Raw genomic sequence first — 22,461 nt, forward strand, 5'->3', positions numbered from 1 at the left:
GTTTGCAACAAAAACAGTATGCAGCATTCTGGGTTTTTGAGTACATAAACCATGGCCTCTCCACTTTGTCACCGTCGCAGATTTCACACCAGTAATGCGTTGGATGGAAACTTCTATTTTCATTGTCTTTGGGGAACATGAAGTTTTTCACTTGCTGTGGCTCATGCAGTACAAGGAAGTCCCTCAGGCTACTGCTCAAGTGGGTCCACAGTCCTGGATCATCTAGACTTAAGGAACTAAACTCATCAGCACTGTTTCTTGTGCCTCCACCACTCTTCTCTGATCTACACTTTTCAGGAATGTGCATGGTTACATTCATTTGAGATGGAGATATGGATGCTGCAGTAGCTGCCAAGCCACCTGCATTCTGACTAACGGGAAGATCAGGCATCTTCTCACCACTCACATCCTCACTGGGGCCGGAAGACTCACCATAAACATTTGTGTCTATGTATCTCAGGAGAGCTCCTTCTTGCTCAGATAGAAAAGCTTCCTTTGCTTGCTTGCTTTTTCTGAATGCTGCCCCAGAGGGGTGTTTTCTTTTCACTCATGACTTCTGTTCTGTGCCAGCTATAGTAGCTCTCAACTTAATTGAAGGGAACAAATAAGCAGGCTGGTAGCAGGGCCTGAGGGAGGGAAGATATCAGCATCTTAAGGACCTAACTGGCTCCTACTACTTCAGTTGACTGCCTCTTCTCCTCAAGTGGTTTCAGGAAGCTCCCTGAGAAGCTGGTGTTAATCAGTCCAGGCTCCTGGGGCTGCTAGAGAAGTACACAAGAGGCTCCTCCTCCTCTCTCTCCTTGCAGCTGCTGCTGCTTTCTGTTATTCCCTCTCACCTTTTCTCCTGCCTGCCTGTTATGTCTCTTGTGCCCTCCTTCCTCCAGCACAGCGCTCCACCATCTCTGTGCATTAGAGCAGAGAGAATACATATGCACCAGCAGCAGACACAATTTTCTACACTCTGGGTCCTAGTGGTGCCCCCCCACAGTCTGGCACCTGAGGTGGCCGCCTCAGTTCGCCTCAGGGTAAGGCCAGCCGTGTTCATGCCACTGATCCCAAGCAAAAGCTGATTTCTTGTTAGTACTTTCAGATACCAGTAATTGAAGTTGAATATGGTGATTCCATACACTTCATGGAATTCTAAACAGCAAGCATTATTTTGGGTATAAAACAAACAATCTCTTAAGTGGTCTGGCTTTCTCTCCTCTCTGAACAATGGTAAGTTACAGTTCGCATGTAGTACTGATAACTCCAACAAACTTGAGGACCTCCCCCAAATCATGAGGTGATTTCTTGTTGATTATATTATGTTTTTAGTCTGTTTTGAATCCCCCTGCCTACCTCCAGTGTGGTAGCTGCCGCATTGCCAACTCTCAGGCCCTTCCCTGCATTTCTCCCCCTCCCCACCTCGGTCGCTTGCCCAGCTCCATGTGTTATTCCCCACAACTCCTCAGCAGGCCTGTGTTGTAGGGATAGAGCGAGAGAAGTTGACGGAGAAGAACCACCCTCAACTGCTGTGCTCTTTCTGCTCCCCATTCCCCTCCTGTGAGAACGTTACTTGCTGCTTCCTCTCCTCCCAACCCTACCGAAAACCTCCTCCTGGGGGGTGTGTGTGTGTGTGTGTGTGTGTGTGTGTGTGTGTGTACTCAGCCTACTTCCAGCAGCAGCCCCGATTGGCTGCCCTTTCCTAGGAGGTAGGGAATGGGGGAAGCGAAGGCAGCCAATCAAAGGGATTCTCCCTCCCGCCCCCCGCAGGACTGGAGCCTCTCACAGGGAGAAAGAGAGACTTCAGCAACGGCCAAAATTGCATTAGTCAGACTGAAATCACAAGAGTTGGCAACACTGCTGACACAGTGCGGCACTTCGACACAATGAAAACGAATAGTAGATGCTTATAAATCACATAAGCCCTGATCACACAAGCTGCCACACTTGACCCCTGCCCCCGGCTGCCATTGAATCCAATGGGCTCACCACAGAAGAGATTGTAACATCCGGGCCTTAGCACAGTAGTATTATATCAGTCTGTCTTCTTCCAAACATGACAAGGCAGCAGAGGGTGGTGCAGAGGGGACTAGTTCATTTGTTCAGGGAAAGCCCCTGGCGGGCTGGGCCGGTTTGTTTACCTGCTGTGTCCGCAGGTTCAGCCGATCACGGCTCCCACTGGCCGCGGTTTGCTGCTCCAGGCCAATGGGGCTTGCGGGAAGCAGCGTGGGCCAAGGGATGTGCTGGCCACCCTTCCCGAAGCCCCCATTGGCCTGGAGCAGCGAACAGCAGCCAGTGGGAGCCGCGATCGGCCGAACCTGTGGACACGGCAGGTAAACAAACTGGCTTGGCCTGCCAGGGGCTTTCCCTGAACAAATGGCGGACCGGCTTTGAAAACCACTGGACTAAAGTGTAAAGATAAAGATAGCTATGGAGTAATATTTCTGCACATCTGTCCATGCCTGCAGGTTTTTCCTTGCCCATACCCATTATCTTTCTTGCAGTGGTAGAAATTTAAACATTGATGGATATAGAAAGATGGTTTACATTTTAGATTAAGGTAACATTCTATATAGTTTATAATGTTGAGATGTTACAAGCATGTTACAGATGTGAGCAGTGTGCATTATAGACCATTTTAAGCACATCTATTGAAAGTGTGATAGATGGCTAAGTGACCTGTTGGACTAACAGCAGATTTATAACTTATTTATAAACGGATGATTAAAATGTCTGACCAAAAAATGAAATTTCACTACTAGAATTTAATCTCTGCTTTGAATACTTTTTATATTATGGGTTCTATTTTCATTTAACATTTATTCTTCTAGTAATGTTAACAGCAATTATGGTCACACATCTAGCAGAAACTAGGCCCTTTCAGTGTTGATTTTTTAAAAGTAACATTTTGAAGGATTTTCAGTATTTCCTACCAGTTGCATAAATACAAAATGAACCCAACAGATTTAACAAAATGCATTTGTTAAAGTTATCTGTAAACTGAGGGGCTCTGTTTATATGAGTTTACCACCTGGGGTATACATAATTTCTTTCACTCAACTATATAAAGCATTATCGTACACAAAACAGGCAAAACATCAATTAATCAAATTATATGTAACGTGGTGGCCCAGGTACAAGTGATTATAGAAGGAAAAAGCAATTGAACTATTAATAATAACTCAAAGGCATAAACGTGATGCTTTACAGCAATTTCCACATGAAAGAAAACAATCACAAAATTGCATGTTTGCCACCAGAGTGTTTGTGTGTGTGGGCATGTTAATGAAAAGTAATTTTACATCACTCTTCAAACACATTTTATCATTTTCATTTCAGAATGACTTCATACCTCCTCAGCATTTTCTGTTTTTCTTTGAATATAAAAATGAACCTTTCTACAAGCAGCAGTTAATATCTACAGGTCTTACTGAATCATTCATTTTTTTAAAGGGGGATTTCATATCCTTTGTAAAATTTTCTATTATTATAATGAAATGCAGAAAGAAGAAGAAAAGGCATACTTGTGGCACCTTAGAGACTAACAAATTTATTTGAGCATAAGCTTTTGTGAGCTACAGGTCACTTCATCAGATGTAGTGAGCTGTAGCTCATGAAAGCTTATGCTCAAATAAATTTGTTAGTCTCTAAGAAAAGGAGTACTTGTGGCACCTTAGAGACTAACAAATTTATTAGAGCATAAGCTTTCGTGAGCTACAGCTCACTTCATCGGATGCATTTGGTGGAAAAAACAGAGGAGAGATTTATATACACACACAGAGAGAACATGAAACAATGGGTTTATCATACACACTGTAAGGAGAGTGATCACTTAAGATAAGCCATCACCAGCAGCAGGGGGGGGAAAGGAGGAAAACCTTTCATGGTGACAAGCAAGGTAGGCTAATTCCAGCAGTTAACAAGAATATCAGAGGAACAGTGGGGGGTGGGGTGGGAGGGAGAAATACCATGGGGAAATAGTTTTACTTTGTGTAATGACTCATCCATTCCCAGTCTCTATTCAAGCCTAAGTTAATTGTATCCAGTTTGCAAATTAATTCCAATTCAGCAGTCTCTCGTTGGAGTCTGTTTTTGAAGCTTTTTTGTTGAAGGATAGCCACTCTTAGGTCTGTGATCGAGTGACCAGAGAGATTGAAGTGTTCTCCAACTGGTTTTTGAATGTTATAATTCTTGACGTCTGATTTGTGTCCATTCATTCTTTTGCGTAGAGACTGTCCAGTCTGGCCAATGTACATGGCAGAGGGGCATTGCTGGCACATGATGGCATATATCACATTGGTAGATGCGCGGGTGAACGAGCCTCTGATTGTGTGGCTGATGTGATTAGGCCCTATGATGGTATCCCCTGAATAGATATGTGGACAGAGTTGGCAACGGGCTTTGTTGCAAGGATAGGTTCCTGGGTTAGTGGTTCTGTTGTGTGGTTGCTGGTGAGTATTTGCTTCAGATTGGGGGGCTGTCTGTAAGCAAGGACTGGTCTGTCTCCCAAGATCTGTGAGAGTGATGGGTCGTCCTTCAGGATAGGTTGTAGATCCTTGATGATGCGTTGGAGAGGTTTTAGTTGGGGGCTGAAGGTGATGGCTAGTGGCGTTCTGTTGTTTTCTTTCTTGGGCCTGTCCTGTAGTAGGTGACTTCTGGGTACTCTTCTGGCTCTGTCAATCTGTTTCTTCACTTCAGCAGGTGGGTATTGTAGTTGTAGGAATGCATGATAGAGATCTTGTAGGTGTTTGTCTCTGTCTGAGGGGTTGGAGCAAATGCGGTTATATCGTAGCGCTTGGCTGTAGACAATGGATCGAGTGGTATGATCTGGATGAAAGCTAGAGGCATGTAGGTAGGAATAGCGGTCAGTAGGTTTCCGATATAGGGTGGTGTTTATGTGACCATCGCTTATTAGCACCGTAGTGTCCAGGAAGTGGATCTCTTGTGTGGACTGGTCCAGGCTGAGGTTGATGGTGGGATGGAAATTGTTGAAATCATGGTGGAATTCCTCAAGAGCTTCTTTTCCATGGGTCCAGATGATGAAGATGTCATCAATGTAGCGCAAGTAGAGTAGGGGCATTAGGGGACGAGAGCTGAGGAAGCGTTGTTCTAAGTCAGCCATAAAAATGTTGGCATACTGTGGGGCCATGCGGGTACCCATCGCAGTGCCGCTGATTTGAAGGTATACATTGTCACCAAATGTGAAATAGTTATGGGTCAGGACAAAGTCACAAAGTTCAGCCACCAGGTTAGCCGTGACAGTATCGGGGATACTGTTCCTGACAGCTTGTAGTCCATCTTTGTGTGGAATGTTGGTGTAGAGGGCTTCTACATCCATAGTGGCTAGGATGGTGTTTTTAGGAAGATCACCAATGGACTGTAGTTTCCTCAGGAAATCGGTGGTGTCTCGAAGATAGCTGGGAGTGCTGGTAACGAAGGGCCTGAGGAGGGAGTCTACATAGCCAGACAATCCTGCTGTCAGGGTGCCAATGCCTGAGATGATGGGGCGTCCAGGATTTCCAGGTTTATGGATCTTGGGTAGCAGATAGAATACCCCAGGTCGGGGCTCCAGGGGTGTGTCTGTGTGGATTTGTTCTTGTGCTTTTTCAGGGAGTTTCTTGAGCAAATGCTGTAGTTTCTTTTGGTAACTCTCAGTGGGATCAGAGGGTAATGGCTTGTAGAAAGTGATGTTGGAGAGCTGCCTAGTAGCCTCTTGTCCATACTCCGACCTATTCATGATGACGACAGCACCTCCTTTGTCAGCCTTTTTGATTATGATGTCAGAGTTGTTTCTGAGGCTGTGGATGGCACTGTGTTCTGCATGGCTGAGGTTATGGGGTAAGCGATGCTGCTTTTCCACAATTTCAGCTCGTGCACGTCGGCGGAAGCAGTCTATGTAGAAATCCAGGCTGCTGTTTCGACCTTCAGGAGGAGTCCACCCAGAATCCTTCTTTTTGTAGTGTTGGCAGGAAGGTCTCTGTGGGTTAATATGTTGGTCAGAGGTGTGTTGGAAATATTCCTTGAGTCTGAGACGTCGAAAATAGGATTCTAGGTCACCACAGAACTGTATCATGTTCGTGGGGGTGGAGGGGCAAAAGGAGAGGCCCCGAGATAGGACAGATTCTTCTGCTGGGCTAAGAGTATAGTTGGATAGATTAACAATATTGCTGGGTGGGTTACGGGAACCATTGTTGTGGCCCCTTGTGGCACTTGTGTAGTTGAGATAGCTTAGTGTCCTTTTTCTTTTGTAGAGAAGCAAAGTGTGTTTTGTAAATGGCTTGTCTAGTTTTTGTAAAGTCCAGCCACGAGGAAGTTTGTGTGGAAGGTTGGTTCTTTATGAGAGTATCCAGTTTTGAGAGCTCATTCTTAATCTTTCCCTGTTTGCTGTAGAGGATGTTGATCAGGTGGTTCCGCAGTTTCTTTGAGAGTGTGTCTAAGGTGCCACAAGTACGCCTTTTCTTTTTGTGAATACAGACTAACACGGCTGCTACTCTGAAACCAGAAAGAAGAAGAAGAACTTGTTTTCCCCAGAAATCTTCCTCACAGAACAATAAAGTTTTGAACAAAATATTTTCACAAAATCTCGTTTTATCTTCTTTTACAAAGCATGCTATGTCAGACTTCTAAGTATAGCCTTATAAAATGACAAGTTACCATTTTAACAGGAGAAAAAAATAGATGAAATCTAATTTCAGGAAAGTCCATGCTGAGTTCAGACAGGTTTTTACAAAAGTAACTTTTCAGAGTTGCCTCTTATATTTCAAGGTCCAGTCCAGGAAACAATACTTTAATTTATCACTGGCACCACAGCTTTTTTCCCCCTGGGTGAAGTTAAGAATCTACTGCATTATGAAACTGTTTAATTCTGTATACGTTTCAAATATACACAGCTCAGAACCCCAGCAGAATTCTTACAGGCTACATTGCAAGTCCTCCTATTCTCCCCAAACTGTTATTTGCCTCATAAAAGATACAGAAATTAATAACCTAAAAATCTTTATTGCTGGAAAACCATGATGGGACTATAAATTTTATTTTAAAAAATCTCAATGCAGTTGTTTAAAAACATTAAATAAAAGCATCTCAGTGACAAAATATGTAATTAGAGCTTTTGTTCCAGTTACAACTGAGAATACACTGTAATTTAAATCAAAGACTGTAAATTTCACTAACAAAAGTTGAAATCTCAGACACCTTCATTACATAAAAGCACAAGCAAAGGAAACTGACCCGATGATAATGTTCTGTATTGCCCATGCAGAACACCCAGTTGAGAATCCTTCAGGTAACACATGTATACTGGGATGTTTGTGTGTGTTTAAACATATATAAACATTCTCCATATAACCAAACGAGAACCCCTCCAGCTGTTCATGAATGGCACAGACAGATTGAGAAATAAGTCCCATCCAACCCTTAACAGGAAGAATAGTAAACTGTGATGCAGGAACTCTAGGGTGGTATCAATTAATAACACTTGATATGATGAATAATAGATCCTTTGTGCGATTTTATCACTTCCTAATACTAGCATTATCAATCCCTCATTCCACAAGCTGTACAAAAATATCCATATTTAGCTGATTCAGATAAACTCAATAAACAGACATAGTGGGCATTTGAGAAACATAATAAAACCATTCTCACAGGCTAAATGAAATCTGCTGCCATTTAAATATGAAGCCAGAGCAGTCATATAATACTTTGTTTTCAGATTGCACTAACAGGAAAGAAACAGGTTACTTTCAAAGGCTGAAATGCTCCATTGCAAACAAACAAACATACACAAAACTTGATTTTCATAAAACCAGAAAAGAAAGCACAGCTGCTAAAATGTATTATAAAGAAATCCTTCTATTTCATCTATGTTAGAAAGCTTACAACAGAATGTGGCAAATGACATCACATAAATAGCAAGTTAAACAACATCACACAACAAAGAGAACCTTGTGTATGAAATAATACAACCTTTTAACTGATGATATATTTAGTTAATTTTATTTATTTTTGCTTTAGTAATGCATATTCTGTTCACTCAAAGTGTGCAAAAATGGGGACGAAGGCAGGTGTTTAACTTTTCTAATGAAAATCAAGCAGAGATGAATTTTCTAGCTGAATGAGAGTCTTATTAAACAGGAAAGCTAAAAAGCCACAGCTGGTAAGACAATGCTGCTCCCAACCTTATGCTGCCTTAGCACACATATGGCTAGGTTGTCTGAGCAGCTATACATCAGAAGAGTGACCTCTAGTGGACCTAAGTGATTGGTGTCATCATGGCAGCTACATTATTGAGATCTGGTTTGCAACCAGTTCCAATCAGTGGGTGGCAAAAAGAAGGCACAAATCATTGTAAAGACAAGATTTTCTTTTTTTTTAAATATGCCATTCTACACAAACTTAAATTTATATTGTAGATTGTTTGTGGACATAAAATTGCATATGTAATAGCATTTAAAACATAACACAAAAAGTAGGCTGTTCTACCTGAAGCAAAATAACACCCCTGCCCCCCAAACATCAACATTCAGTCCTGGCTATACGCAGTACAAATATTTTAGGAATCTGTGACAAAAAAATAAAAAAAAAAGTCAAAATCATAAAGCTTGTAAACGGATAATCTGAAATACATTTTATTTATGGAAAAATATCATCAAAATAGTACCACTATGGACTAAACTGCCTGAGTTTTCATTTCATTTGTGATCTTGAAGTAGAAACTTTAGCACAATAAGATCAATTTCAGTCACAACCAGTGCCATTCAGCAACTGCATCCCATGGAGTTTTTTCCTCTTCATTGGAATTTGTGTTGTGCTATCAAAAACCCTTGTGCTAATCCTTCAAACAAAGGGATATTGAGGCAATTCTTAAATCATTTGGCACAAAGTTATTTGGGCTGGGGCATAAATTTGAGTCTCACTCATGATGAATAATGTAACATTCCACCTATCCAGTATTCATTTTGATTGAAGAGCTTTCTTTATGTCGTTAACTTCCATCTGCAAAGAAAAGTCTGATTAGAAGATTTATTCATGTGTCAAATTCATGCATCGTGCCAGCAGCAAATTCAGTTGCTTCTTATCTCAGGGTGTAGTGGGCTTGAAAGTAGAGGATTCTCTGTTATCCCCTTATTACTCCCACAAGCAAAAGCCTCACACATCCAGGTGATTCATCCTGGCTAAAGAGAATTGGAGATTCTTCTTCCAGAGCCCCGCAAAGATAGTCATTGGAACATGTCTTGAACCTACTCAGACTCTTCTCCACTGAGTGGAGACTGAACTGTTGCTGCACTCGAAGCCTAAAGACTTCTCTTTATTTCACTAGGAAGGTGGTGAAGTATTGGAATGAGGGTTACCTAGGGAGGTGGTGGAAAGTCCATCCTTTGAGGTTTTTAAGGCCCAGCTTGACAAAGCCCTGGGTGGGATGATTTAGTTGAGTTTGGTCCTGTTTTGAGCAGGGGGTTGGACTAGATGACCTCCTGAGGTCTCTTCCAACCCTGATATTCTATGATTCTACGATTCTCTTCACACAGATATTGTGCTGGTTTAACTTAAACTGGTTTAGTTAAATCAGTGCAACTCATGTGCGGGTGGACTCATATCTATTTAAAACTGATCATATCAGTTTAGCTAGCAATCTCAACCAATATAAATTAGGTTAAACTGATATAAGAATGTCCACACACAAAAGTTATAAAATTGTTATTAAAAAATCACACCTTTTAGTTATATCAGATCAGCTCTATATTTAGACCAGACTTAACTATGTCCTGAGGAACTGGAATCCAGAACTCTGAATGGTACTGACTGCTAGGCCAATCCAAGAATTTTTATAAAAGGTTTATTAACCTTCACTGAATTGGTTGTTAATCATTTAAAAACTATGGTCTTTCACAGATCTGCCTATGCAGAAGAAATATTTAGAAGGCCCCAATTCTGCTGTCTTTACTCATGTTGAACAGTACATTATTAAGTAAGAGCAGCCCATTGAAATCACGTTTTGATTTTCCATCACCAGTACAAAAAATATACAGTGAACATATGCCACAAAATAAAAGCAAAAATATCAAATTAACACTAAAACCTTGTTAATGACATGTAAAGCAAGTATGTCAATCTCCAAATCATGAAAAGCAGTTTCCAAGTTACTTTAATATGAAGCGTGTGGCAAATTGCTGGTACGATTATGATGGGTCCCGTGCCTCCTCTTCTTGGCAGGGGGAGGTGAGGGGGGTGTTATTCAGGGCACAGTTTCCTGCCCCTGACCTAGGGTATCTACTGTCCCACTGGTAACCCAGAGAAGGGTAGTGGAGAGGGAGGGACCTGGGCCTGCCCTCTACTCCGGGTCCCAGCCCAGGGGCCCTAGGGATAGTGGTAAACCACTTGAACTAGTGCTTCCTTCCCTGGGCTACTTCCCTCTCCTGCTCTTCAGCTTGTGGGGCTTCCTGCCCTCTTTCTCTGCACAAGCCGGGTGTCTCTTTACCTAGGATCTTAGTCTTCTAGCCACGGCACTTCTCTAAACTCTTCTCTACTTCAACTCCTTCAAACTGCACTCTGCTCCAACTCCTTCAAACTGCTCTCTGCTCCAACTCCTTCCCCTGGATATCTCTCCTATATCATTCTCCTGCTGCCTTCTGGCCATGCTGTATCACGAGCAGTATATTTGATGGTCCAAATAATGGCTCATTTCTACTACATTTACTCATGTTGCCTGTGTCAAGTACTAAAGTGACTGATTCAATAGGATGACTCCAAGTAAGGTAATATTAAATGTTAAAGAAGCAGGACCTGGACTCTTAATGGAAATAATATATATTTTTTAAAATGACACTTTTTTAGAATTATCAGATTGTGTGCAAGAGAAACAGCAGAATCTTGTAAGCTGAAATTAACTTTCCAAATAAAATAAGACCAATTCTTATTTAAAAAGTCATTGGCAGACTGTAAATAACATTTTAAAACATAAATTCTCTCATCTACTTTATGAACAAATTAGATGATTTAAAACTAAGAATTTTAAAAACAGATTTCACTTTTCACTAGCTGAACTCTGTTTACTTTTTTGTATTTCCATCAGCTTAGACAATAAAAAATAAGACTATTCAGATTCCAGAAAATTTTCATATTTTCATGCGATAACAAAATGCAACAGCATATAGATTGCAAACACTCCAAGGGGAATATATATTTGTTTATATATATATATATTTTAATTTCTTTTTATATTAAAAGAATGTATTTATCTTAAGTTTATTGTAGGGGCAGGATTTTAGAATTGCACTATAAGTATTAATGTATAATTTGATTTCATCCTGCTAGCCACCCCATTTGAATAGCAGAAAGGAATGACCCTCTGGGACTATGAGATTCTCTTTTTTCCCATATGCATTACAAATTGGGCCCTCTTCAGTTCTTTGTTTTAAGGTTTAGTTAGTAAGAGACAGGATTCTGTATTGTGTCTATGTTAAGTAGATTAGAGGAACATTGAAGGCCTGGGTCTCAATGTAAATTGTCTTGGTTATTAATTGTAAAACTTAGCAAGATTTAATTTGCAATGCCTTTTTGCTCGATATAAAATACTACTGTTTGTATTCTCAAAGTCTCGTAAAAGAGTGTTTGGTCTCTGTAAGAGACTGCTTGTGTGAATGAGGAATGCATGCATCAGGAAAAGATAAGGTGTGAAGGCCATTGTTAACCAGATGCTCAAGAAAGGAGGAGCAAAGACACATATCAAGATTTGTTGATGCCAAAGAACCAGCAACGCATATCCATGTTTGAGGAAGGGAAAACTGACAACCCTGAGGTGAAGGCTGGCACCCCTAAACACAATTAATTAAATTGATGACCATCTCAGAGGTGTTTTGGAATGTTAACAGCAATCAAGGAGTAACCGGTCAGAAACTGACACAGCAAAATCTATAGACTTCAACAGAGAAAAAGAATGAAAGAACAGCGTGCTTTGCCACGGGACTTTAGGTTCGTCTTGCCACACTCCAGAGCATCAAATCGTGACCGACAGAGCCCTGGTCCCCTTTGTGACCAATCTGGTTGGCCACTAGATTGATCCAGACTCTGGCCTGGTAACTATCAACTGGCAGGAGAGAGAGATAGAGTGTGTGTGTTTCAGAGTAGCAGCCGTGTTAGTCTGTATTCGCAAAAAGAAAAGGAGTACTTGTGGCACCTTGGAGACTAACAAATTTATTAGAGCATAAGCTTTCGTGAGCTACAGCTCACTTCATCGGATGCATTGTGTGTGTGTGTGATTGAAAAGCATATGCTAACTGTTGTATTCTCAATAAATGCGGCATGCTGCCTTCTTCCCTATAAAGATCCCATGTGCTTCTTATAACATTTATAAGAGCTTGTTTGCCCTAAGTTTGAGGCTAAATTTGACCTGCCAGTATCCCTGTAAAGTTGCCTCTGACTACATAAGATTTGTTAGTCTCTAAGGTGCCACAAGTACTCCTTTTCTTTTTGCGAATACAGACTAACATGGCTGCTACTCTGAAACCTGTCATAAGAGTCAAGTACCTGTAATCGTAGACGGATCTTTTTTTCTTCATCCAATTCAGACAACAATTGTTTAATCTCTTTTCTATAAAAAAAGAATGAAAAAATTGCAAAGATTCATATTATTAAAATAAAGATAATTATCTCAGAACCATTTCCCCACCAAACCAGTTACTGTATTTTCTCAATAATGCTTTATCAAAGTATTTATATCCTTAAAACATTTTGCATTAAGTTTAATTTAAAACACATGATCGACAGAAGAGACTTCATTTATGCTTTTGGAAAACAGCTGTGTAGCAGCTGACCATTTTTGTTCAACTTACAAAAATACGACAAGGAATAATGTTTTCCATTGTAATAAAAGACCTGTGTTTACAGGTTTACTACTTTGGCCACCAAAATTTGCTCTGGCCAGTAACGTCACCACTGACTCAGTCCCCAATTACATTTTTTGTAAATGACAATAGGAAATATGGATTAGTCCATTGGTAGGTTACCACAAAATGGTCTGTTGTCCAGGGGATGTCATGAAGGAAAAAGAAATGGTTTCTGACCTTTGAAAGGTAAGACCAGGATGTGATTATTTGGAGGAGGAAGTTTCTTTATATCTTTCCCATAGAGAGATCATCTCCTCTGTCCTCTACTCTGTCCCTCTGTGCTCTAAACATAATAAATCTTGGAAAGACAAGGCGGGTGTGGTAATACCTTTTATTGAACTAACTTCTGTTGGTGAGAGAGACAAGCTTTCGAGCTTATTCAGAGTTTTCTTCAGGTCTGGGAAAGGTACTCAGAATGTCACAGCTAAATATAAGGTGGGACCAACACGGCTACAGCAACCCTGAATGTAATAAATCTTGTCACGCTCCTGTTTACTGCCCTGTCCCTCAAGCCAGAAACCAGCAGTTGGAGGCAGCTCCTGTTAGAATGTCAGGCCAGAGGGCTCTTGGGGCCAGTGGCTATGCAAGGCAGGCTGGGAATAGGTGTCAGTTGGCCCAAATTGGGCCACATTCACCTCGACAACCCCTACTTGATATTCCTCCCCGTGTTCTTTTATCCCCCTACAGTCTCCTTCTTTGTTCTGTCACATTCCTCTGCCACTACAGGTTTTAGCAGTACTCCTAAAATCCTCTTCCCCAAACCTCTACCCTGTCCCTTTACTGTTTTTGGCCTGGCCACACATGGCAGATATCTTTCCTGTGGGCACCCTGGTTTCATTCCCACTGGGAACAATGGAAGATATCAGTGATATTCAGGAAGATCAAAAATAATGAGAAAATCCCAGCTTCTGAGATCTGAGCAGTTTAAACCCTCCCAATATCCCCCCTTCCCCAAGAATAAAAATAACTGTAAGACTCAGAATAATAACAGGAAAGTTTTCAACTCATTATTAATCACAATTCAGTTACAGTATTGCCAGCCTCACAAAATCAAAAATCATGAGCCAGTTCCTAAAAAAGTAATGAGATTTATAAAACATCATCAAACCATGTTTTTTTAGTCTGTCTTTTGACTTACTCTTCTGGTAATGTGTGTATTATAATTTCAGGTTTAATGCACACATGCTTCTCCCTGGCTGCTCAAATGAAGATGCTGGCAGTACACAAAAATATTTAAGGAGAATTAGAATGGGGAAGATGCAAAATGGTTAAATATTTGTTTTATTTAGGCTAGTCCTAAGTGGCCTCTGTTAATGGTATCTCCTTATTAGGATTGATGCCCCTTCAAAAACGGAGAGAACGGATAGAAAGAGGGAAGACACCCAGGCTGGTGGGAAAGAGGGGGAGTACTTATGTTAATTTATTGTATACAGGTATAATATATGTACTTCAGTGGAGAGCACTATAATGTAATAAATATAAAATATGATGAAAAATCTAATTTACACGTATTTGAAAACATACAAAGCCTGTAAAAAGGAGCTGGAAAAGGAATAATGAACATCCAAGAAACACAAAGCACTCTCGTTATGTATCAAGTTTTCCAATTATTTTTCTATAAAGATTCATGTGAGCTGCAAAGATCTCTATGCACATGAATATGTTTACAACATGAACCACCTTTCCGAGCTTTCTATATTTCAGTGCAATAATGATACTTATAATCCCTAAATATTATTTTTAATAATTCAGTTACATTCTAAGTATTTAACAAATAATTTTAAACCATTCTTTCTTTGTGTAATTCAGATAACTGTGTAACTATATACACTATCCAGTAGTTACAATACATTATTTTATAAAAATCTCATAATTGTCCAAATAGCTAAAAAAATTCATTTTTATTTTAATTGTTCTTTTCTCCTGCGCTTCCTGGGACTTCTCCGCTTCCTTGAACCCAACAGCACACCCTAGCCCCCACCATCAGTTCAGTCCCCCCCATTCCCCCCATTCCCATATTTCAGCACTCCCCCCACAGCCACACCACTGCTCCTCCTGGGGTCTTCACTCCCCTTTCCCAGGCCTGGGGGTATACAGCAGCGTCCCCTCTCATCTCCCCTTTCCCACGGGCTCTTCACCTCTCTATACTCCTTCCCATCGCAGGGTGCCGCAGGGGGATGCAGGTGAGGAGCAGAGGCATTATCCTGGCAAGTGGGGCAGAAGGAGTGGAGCCATGCTGGGCTGCTATGCTCTTTGCTCCCTACTCCTCCCTCCCCTCCTGTGAGAACACTGCAAGCAGGATGGAGAGGCTCTGCTGGCTTATAGCAGGGCTGAACTTCATGAGGGGGCTGGAGTGTCTCACATCATGGTGAGATGGGCTCCAGGCCCTCTGAAATCCCGTCACTTGCAACAAAATCATTTGGAGGAGCAGCTTTCTGGGCAACTGTATTAACAGTTTAACAACTACTGAAGAATTTGAGTATAAACCCCACTAGAAATGCTTCTCAGCTTTCAGATCAACATATTTAAGAGTCCCTAAATGACAATTGACGTATTAGACAGTAGCACCTCGTTAGACTCATTAACCTCTGTCAGTCAGCAGTTCAGCTTTTTAAAAAGTCCATGTAAACATGTACTTATATGATAAAACAACGTAACTCCAGAGAAGCTGTTACAAACTATCAGATTGACTGTATCAGTATTTTAAAATTTTTCTCAACATCTGTCTTCATGAAATCTTTTTGTCTGACAAAAAGATCAAAGAAATTTCACACACAAACACACATATTATATGGAAAAGATTGGTACAAAGCACAGTAAAGATGCTTAGAATGGATGTTGTGGTTTCTAATGCTTACTTTTGCTGGTCTTTCATTGTTTCAACAATAGTTCTTAGCTCCTTAACTTGTGTTCTCAGCTCTTCCAAGGCTGCCGGACCCTGGCTTGAGAGCTCAGTCTTTGGCTTTCCTTCAGTACTGAACAATGATGGGGAATTTGACCTATGGCCTGTTGTTCCCACAGTAACTGAATGAAGTGCAGGTGAGGATGAGGATAATGATGCTTGTACATTACTCCCACTAGTCAAACCCCCTGGTTTTGGAGGCAATGAAGTTTTATTATCAGACACCTGTCAACAAAAAACAATGAATATTAAAGTTGCCAGTGATAAGAAGCTTTGGTTTCCTGAATTGGAAGCACATCTCAGTATTAGCTATATTTTACTCCCCTGCAGTCATGCTGATGGGTTTGGTTAGAACCTTTACATGCTTCAGCATGGCACAATGGATATGATACGTCACTGTTACTCAAATCTGTCTTTCTGAACAACCACAATATTAAGCTTGAGCCTACCAGGGACCCTCAGCCCAGCCTATCACTGAAATGTTTTCCATCAGTATTGTTGCAACTGACAAGGAAAAAACGTTACCAAAATCTAGGTCATCAGTAAGACAGTACAAGAGTGAAGAGTTAAAAACAGAGATTTTACATTTTTATTAAGACAACACAGGCAATTCTCTAACAAAATCAAGTGCTTCATACACGTTTCACACAGAACTTTGTTATAAGTCAGAGTACGCTTAGCTAAGATGACCTATTTCTGTGAGAATGAAACTTGTGTCATGCAGAGAAACTAAGTAGGATTTCTTGCAGTACCAAATTAGTTGTGATTTTCAACTAGTAATTGAAAGATTCTGTCTGCAATCCAAAACACAGTTAAAGAAAAGTAAAAGTTACTTTACCCAGACCATTACTTAAGAGCTATGTAATCCTTAAACCTTCCTGACTTATCCTCCATCAGAACAAATGTACCACATATTGTAGGAAGTATTCATCTATCAATGAGAAACATCTATCAAGGAGAAACATAATATGTTCAACTACTTTAAAAGAATTGTGTAACTTTGGTACTGAGTTTCTGCTCATGTCTACATCTCCACACTTTCATTCAAGAATTCTGGGGCTTGGAAGTTTCATTTTCTTAATCTACCTATGTAGGTACTTATATGGGCCCACATCACTGAAGTGTCCGAATAAAAAAAATGGATTTTTATCCACACAACATCCCTGTGAAGTATTTTTCCTATTTTACAGATTAGGAAGTGAGGCACAGGTTAGACTAAACTTTGTCACTTACTGATGTTGGCAGAACTCTGGGAACAGTATTTGCTGATTAAAATGCTGCACAGAGTGCAGGGAGCAATACAGAAACTGTTCTTTCAGTAACACCATAACAAATGTGGCTATCTTTCTTTTTTAAATATCCAATCTAGAATTTATATTTTGTGTTAAGGTAGTGCCTAGAGATCCCATTGTGCTAGGCACTGTACAAACACACAGTAAGAAACAGATCCTGCCCCAAAGAATTTACAGTCTAAGGCCTGTCCTACACAAAATTTTTATACCAATTTATTTCAGACAGGGGTGTGATTTTATATTGATGTATTTAGAGTGGTACAACCCCTGTTGTGGGCAGGTTTCAACAATTTAAAGGTGCTTATACATATATAGTTTATTCCTGTGAATTTATATTTATGTCTGTTTCTAAACTGATTTAGTGAAAGTGGTGCAAAAACTACATGTGGACAAGCCCTTGGCACATAAGACAGAGTGGAAGAGGAAATAGAAGTACAGGCACAAGGTGTCTCAAAAGGTGGTAGAGGTAGGAATGGAATCCATGTCTCCTGACTCCCAGGCTGATATCCACTAGACCATGCTAGGGTTTTTTTTTTTTCTGCTAGAAGTTGGCTTCACACATTTAGGATCCAGAGAACTAGAATCAGAATAAAACAAATTTTTAAGTTAAATGAAATTTAGTGCCTAAACCTTGACAAAAGTCCTCTGTGATGTGCAGCTCCCTTGTGAAGTTTAGCTAGAACAGTATGATAGTTTAGAGCAGTAAATACAGATGTCTGTATTCATTATTAACATGGTTCCATTTTCTCTAGGCTACTCTGATGATATATTATCAATATGACATGTTCTACACGAATGACTGTTCATTTACCAGTACCATTTAAAGTTTTGGTACCAATATTTAAAATCATAAATGGTTTGGAACTCAATTATCTCATCCTCTTCTCCCTTTCAGATTTAATTCTAGTGGTTTGACGGCTTTTGCTCTTGAGTACTGGATGTCCATAGGATAATCCCAATAGGGATTCATAACCTCTGGAACTGGTTTCCAATGAGTCAGCAGTGGCCAGAGTTTGACAGTCTAAAGGACATGGTGCCAGATTTACCTCTTTGGTTGGGCTTTTGACTGACTGGGGTATCATAGCTGAGGCAGATAACAGGGTCATTTGCATTAATGAAACCTTGAGATCAATATTTAATAATCATAAATAATACATTGTATTTGTATAAGATTTTTTCTCTGAGGACCTCAAAGCAAAGATAAAATGTAACACAAATAGACAACACAACACGCCTAATAGTAAACAGAAAAGAAAATGATGTGAAGAGAGATTTAGTAACTTTTCTAAGTTCAAACAGAACTTAGATCTTTAACTACTAAGGCCCTGTCTACACCAGAAACTTTTGTGGTATAATAATGTTGCTTAGGGATATGATTTTTGAAACCTTTTTATCTTGGCAAAAGCCCTAGAATAGATGCAGTAATACCAGCAAAAAAGTGTTGCTAGTACAGCTTATTTTGCTCAGGGAGTTACTGTAAGCTATATTGGGATACACACTTTTTTGCCAGTATAAAATGTGTCTACAGTGGGAGGATTTGCCCATATAGCTATACTTGCAAAGCTGTAAGGGCAAACCTCTTCTAGTGTAGACTAGGCCTACATCTTGTGTTTCACTGTAGGACAATCCTTCAGTATTATATGTATTTTTTAAAACCAACTACCCTGAGGTGCCTAGTTACCGAGATGATGGGTACCATGAAATAAATAAAATAAATGACAATGCATGTACATGAGGGTAAGTTAGCAGATGCAGAGTAGTCAAAACAGTCTGATTAACTTACTTGTGATATTGTAACAGTCTTTGTTTTCTTTGACACTTCAGTTGCTTTATGTATAATGGACACATGTTCTTCCTTTTCCTCTTCAGGGCTCGGTGAGTCAAAGAAATCAGGACTTGAAAGGGAGGACTATATAGGCAAAAAAATAAAAACAGATATTTTCATTCTAGACTACTTTTAAAAGAAGAAAATTACATAGCAAATAATATCAAAAGTTATCATACAAGACAACTTATAACTCAAAAGAAAGGTTTTCAAAGTTCTGTTTTAATTAGTATCTTGTTTTAAAGGGTGGCGAATGGAAAGAGCAATACTGAAATGACAAATGTATCATGGCTATATTGTGATTTAGGGGCACTCTTTGTTAAGAAGAAGGTGCACAGTGCCTTCCTGCCTCCCAGAATTTTAGTTTAATGAGGCAGAATTTCTCTGAGGTTAATAAGGTGTGTATGTTGCTGTTACTTCAGCTCCACCGCACTGGGAGAGGGTGCATTTGGCCTGGTCAGGTGCAGGCCTCACTCTACCACTTTTGGGGAGATTAGTGCTGCTATCTGTACACAACACCTGCATTCCAATCCACCTTGTGTCTAGCCTCTGTGTAGGAGCACGAAGAGGGGAAAGCTCATTGCATCCTTTGCCCCTGGACTTTGCACGCTTTGCGTCTTGCACAGAGTCAACCACAAATTGGCTCTTAGATTTATTTTAAGTAATGTAACCTTCCGTTTTTCTTCTTTTTTATTTCCATGATGAGCTATTCACCTTCCCTCCACTTTATTTTTCTAGCATATGAACATGAGACATTAGTGTTAGCAGTAACACACTCTCATTTAGACATCCCAACATGCAAAAACAAAAAATGAAAGAAAATGAAAATTATACACAAAAGATTGAGTATTTGTGCATGATCAAATCTTTGTTTTTTTAAGCAGCAAAATGATATTGGTCACTTTATCAAGAAGCTGGGCACAATTTGATCTATATAACAGATCCAGAAAAGTTAGAAAAAAGATATCTTTACTCCCCCTCAGCGGTATTTTAACAGATGAAAGAGAGGTCCTATTACGTGGAGCTGGTAGTCTGGACTATGTCTTCATACATTAAGGGGTGGATTAATGCAGGGTCTATAGGGGATCTAGATACTGATATATCAGTTATAGCATCTTCAATTGGCAGTCATGACCTCCCTCCCCTCTCCGGAGCCTGGCCTATTTTCACTTGAAGGGAGGGATGCCTCTGCTCACAGGAGGAGAGGAAGGAGCATAAAGAGCCCTGAAGCATTGGGCAGCTTCACTTGCTCTTCCCCTGCACCCCCTCCTCTGAGCAGGGATGGCTTTTCTGTTCCTTTCTCTTCCACCCTGTAACTCCTGATCAGGGAAGAGGGAGGGAGGTGAAGACCCCTTGCCAGGAAGGGGAAAAGAGGACCCTGCTGCAGCCCTCTCTGGCCTGAAAAAGGGGGGTGAAGAACCCCAGTAGGAGTAGAGGTGAGGCTGGGGAGGAGGCACAGCTGATGGGCGGTGTTAGAGGGCAGAACTGATAGTGGCCTGGGCAGTACTGGGGGCACTAGATGTTTGCAGTGATGTTGTAGCTGTGTTAGTCCCAGGATATTAGAGAGACACTGTGAGTAAGGCAAATCTTTTATTGGACCAACTTCTATTGGGGAGAGAGACAAGCTTTGGAGCTGACACAGAGCTCTTCTTCAGGTCACTAGATGGCAGAACTGATGGGTTCTGTGCAGATGCACTTCAGTTTATTTTCCCTCTATTGACTTTCATGCCATGTATTTAATGTAGAAGCTTTTCATTTACATTTAAACACATTAGAGCTACAATCCATTGATACATTTCTACTTACAGTGGTACACTTTTAATCAGGAGCTTACTCAGATACTTAGTTATACAACATGAAGTTATGAATAATTGTCATACTTTCACGTGATCACATGCTGCACAGAAGTTTAAAAAAAAAAGATGGTGCAAGTGTCGAAATTTCAGACAATAAGGAAAAGGAAGTTAGATGTTCCTTCATTCCTAGTGAGTTTAATTTATAATTTTAATTTCACATTTTAAATAGAATTAATATAAATAGCATGCTGTGTTAATAGCATTACAGTGAATCTATATAATTATTTGCTTAAAAGATTTTGTTGCACTGTTGCCTACTGGCTCACTCAATCTTTTATTTTGAGATTAATAAATACAATCTGGCACACCACTCTTGAAAGCTTGTGAGCCCTGGCCAGTGGCAGTTTCACTAGAGAGCAAACACCTGAAGAGCCCTTTGGCCCACCAAGATTTGGACTTTGCCTTATCTGGCTCATCAGAAAATGTAACTGAATACCACTGCTATTGGTAATTAGGTAATTAAAACCTTAAACCTGGTTATGGCCCAAAATTAAAATGGTTTTGTTCATTTTAACTTTAATTCAGCTTTACCATATCACATTTAAAAAAGAAAACGGAAATAACCAAGATAATTTAACAACTGATTCTTTGGCATTGGACAGGGGTGGTGGTAAAACAATGAAGGAAAGAAACTGAATATGTAAGGAGGGACTCCCAAAACTATAACAGCCCTGGGCCCCTATCAAAATTAATATCACCCTGATACACTCCTGAGTCCTTTGGGTCATTGATTGTTGGATATCAGTAAAAACAAATACATTATTTAGACCTAACAGCAGCTAGTGGGTTGCTTGATAACAGAATTGAACAGGATGTGTGAATAGTGGATAGGTTGCCTTTTATCATTGTGAGTACTTGCATGGGTATATGATAAGTGAGAGAAGGCCTGTTATTAGGAAATCACAATATTATATTATATTATATTATTATATTATAACTGAAAAAAATTCATGTGTAGCTACTGAAATTCTTCCTTTCCCCTTCCTGTTCAATCCCTTCAATTCCATCTTTTCCTGTCTTTAATTTTAATTTCTTCATTTTCTTTAATTGTTGTTGCTACTGAACTTATCTGACTGTGCCCTGTACCAGTCATATGTTTAGTATCTGGAGATGTCAGGGAGTGTCTTTTGGGTTTTTAGATCTATTAAATAGTGACCCCGGGCACAACCAATAGGTCATTTTGATTCCTTCATCTGAGACGCACTGTTTTTTGGGTGTAACTTGTTGAGCAAGAGTTTCCTAAAAGTCACAGTTGATGTGCAAGTGGTGTAAGACATAGAGTCTTCTGTCAATTGCCCCTTTCTATTTCTTTCTTGTTGTGAAAAAAAAAAAAGATGAAATTTAAGTTTCTCACAGTAACTATGAATAACAAGAATAACAGCTCTTACAGAAGAGGCAGGAAAGTATGAGAGAAAAAACATGCAAAAATCTTATAGGTGCCTGGACAATGAAATTTAAAAGTATGACTTAATATGCAGAAAAACTGCAACTGACATGTTATTACAGAAATATATAGAGAGTGTGTGTGTCAGTTATGAGTAGCCTACACCTGAACAAGAGGCTCATACAAAGATATTCCCCTTAGTCTGTGAAAATCTCCATTTTCCAGGGATGTATATGTTTGCAAAGAGGAAGGGTGAGGGACTTCAATATATTGATTTGATTTACCATTTAAATAAAAATGCTTTTTTAAAATCATAACAATCAAGGAAGA

General features: G+C 40.0%; 1 protein-coding gene across 4 annotated transcripts in view; it reads right to left on the reverse strand.

Annotated features, from left to right (window-relative positions):
• Positions 1 to 6,964: 6,964 nt before the first annotated feature.
• Positions 6,965 to 22,461, reverse strand: part of SH3KBP1 (SH3 domain containing kinase binding protein 1) — a 368,642-nt gene continuing 353,145 nt past the window's right edge. For all 4 annotated transcript variants that reach the window (XM_038386662.2, XM_038386663.2, XM_043504627.1 and 1 more), the window contains 4 exons: positions 18,850 to 18,975; positions 15,731 to 15,999; positions 12,514 to 12,577; positions 6,965 to 8,982 (listed from right to left, as the gene is read on the reverse strand). In XM_038386662.2, the coding sequence (XP_038242590.1) occupies positions 8,941 to 8,982; positions 12,514 to 12,577; positions 15,731 to 15,999; positions 18,850 to 18,975 (501 nt within the window). In that variant the 3' untranslated portion in view covers positions 6,965 to 8,940. The remainder of the gene's footprint in view (positions 8,983 to 12,513; positions 12,578 to 15,730; positions 16,000 to 18,849; positions 18,976 to 22,461) is intronic.

Source organism: Dermochelys coriacea, chromosome 1, assembly GCF_009764565.3.
Source record: "Dermochelys coriacea isolate rDerCor1 chromosome 1, rDerCor1.pri.v4, whole genome shotgun sequence".
Lineage (NCBI taxonomy): Eukaryota > Metazoa > Chordata > Testudines > Dermochelyidae > Dermochelys > Dermochelys coriacea.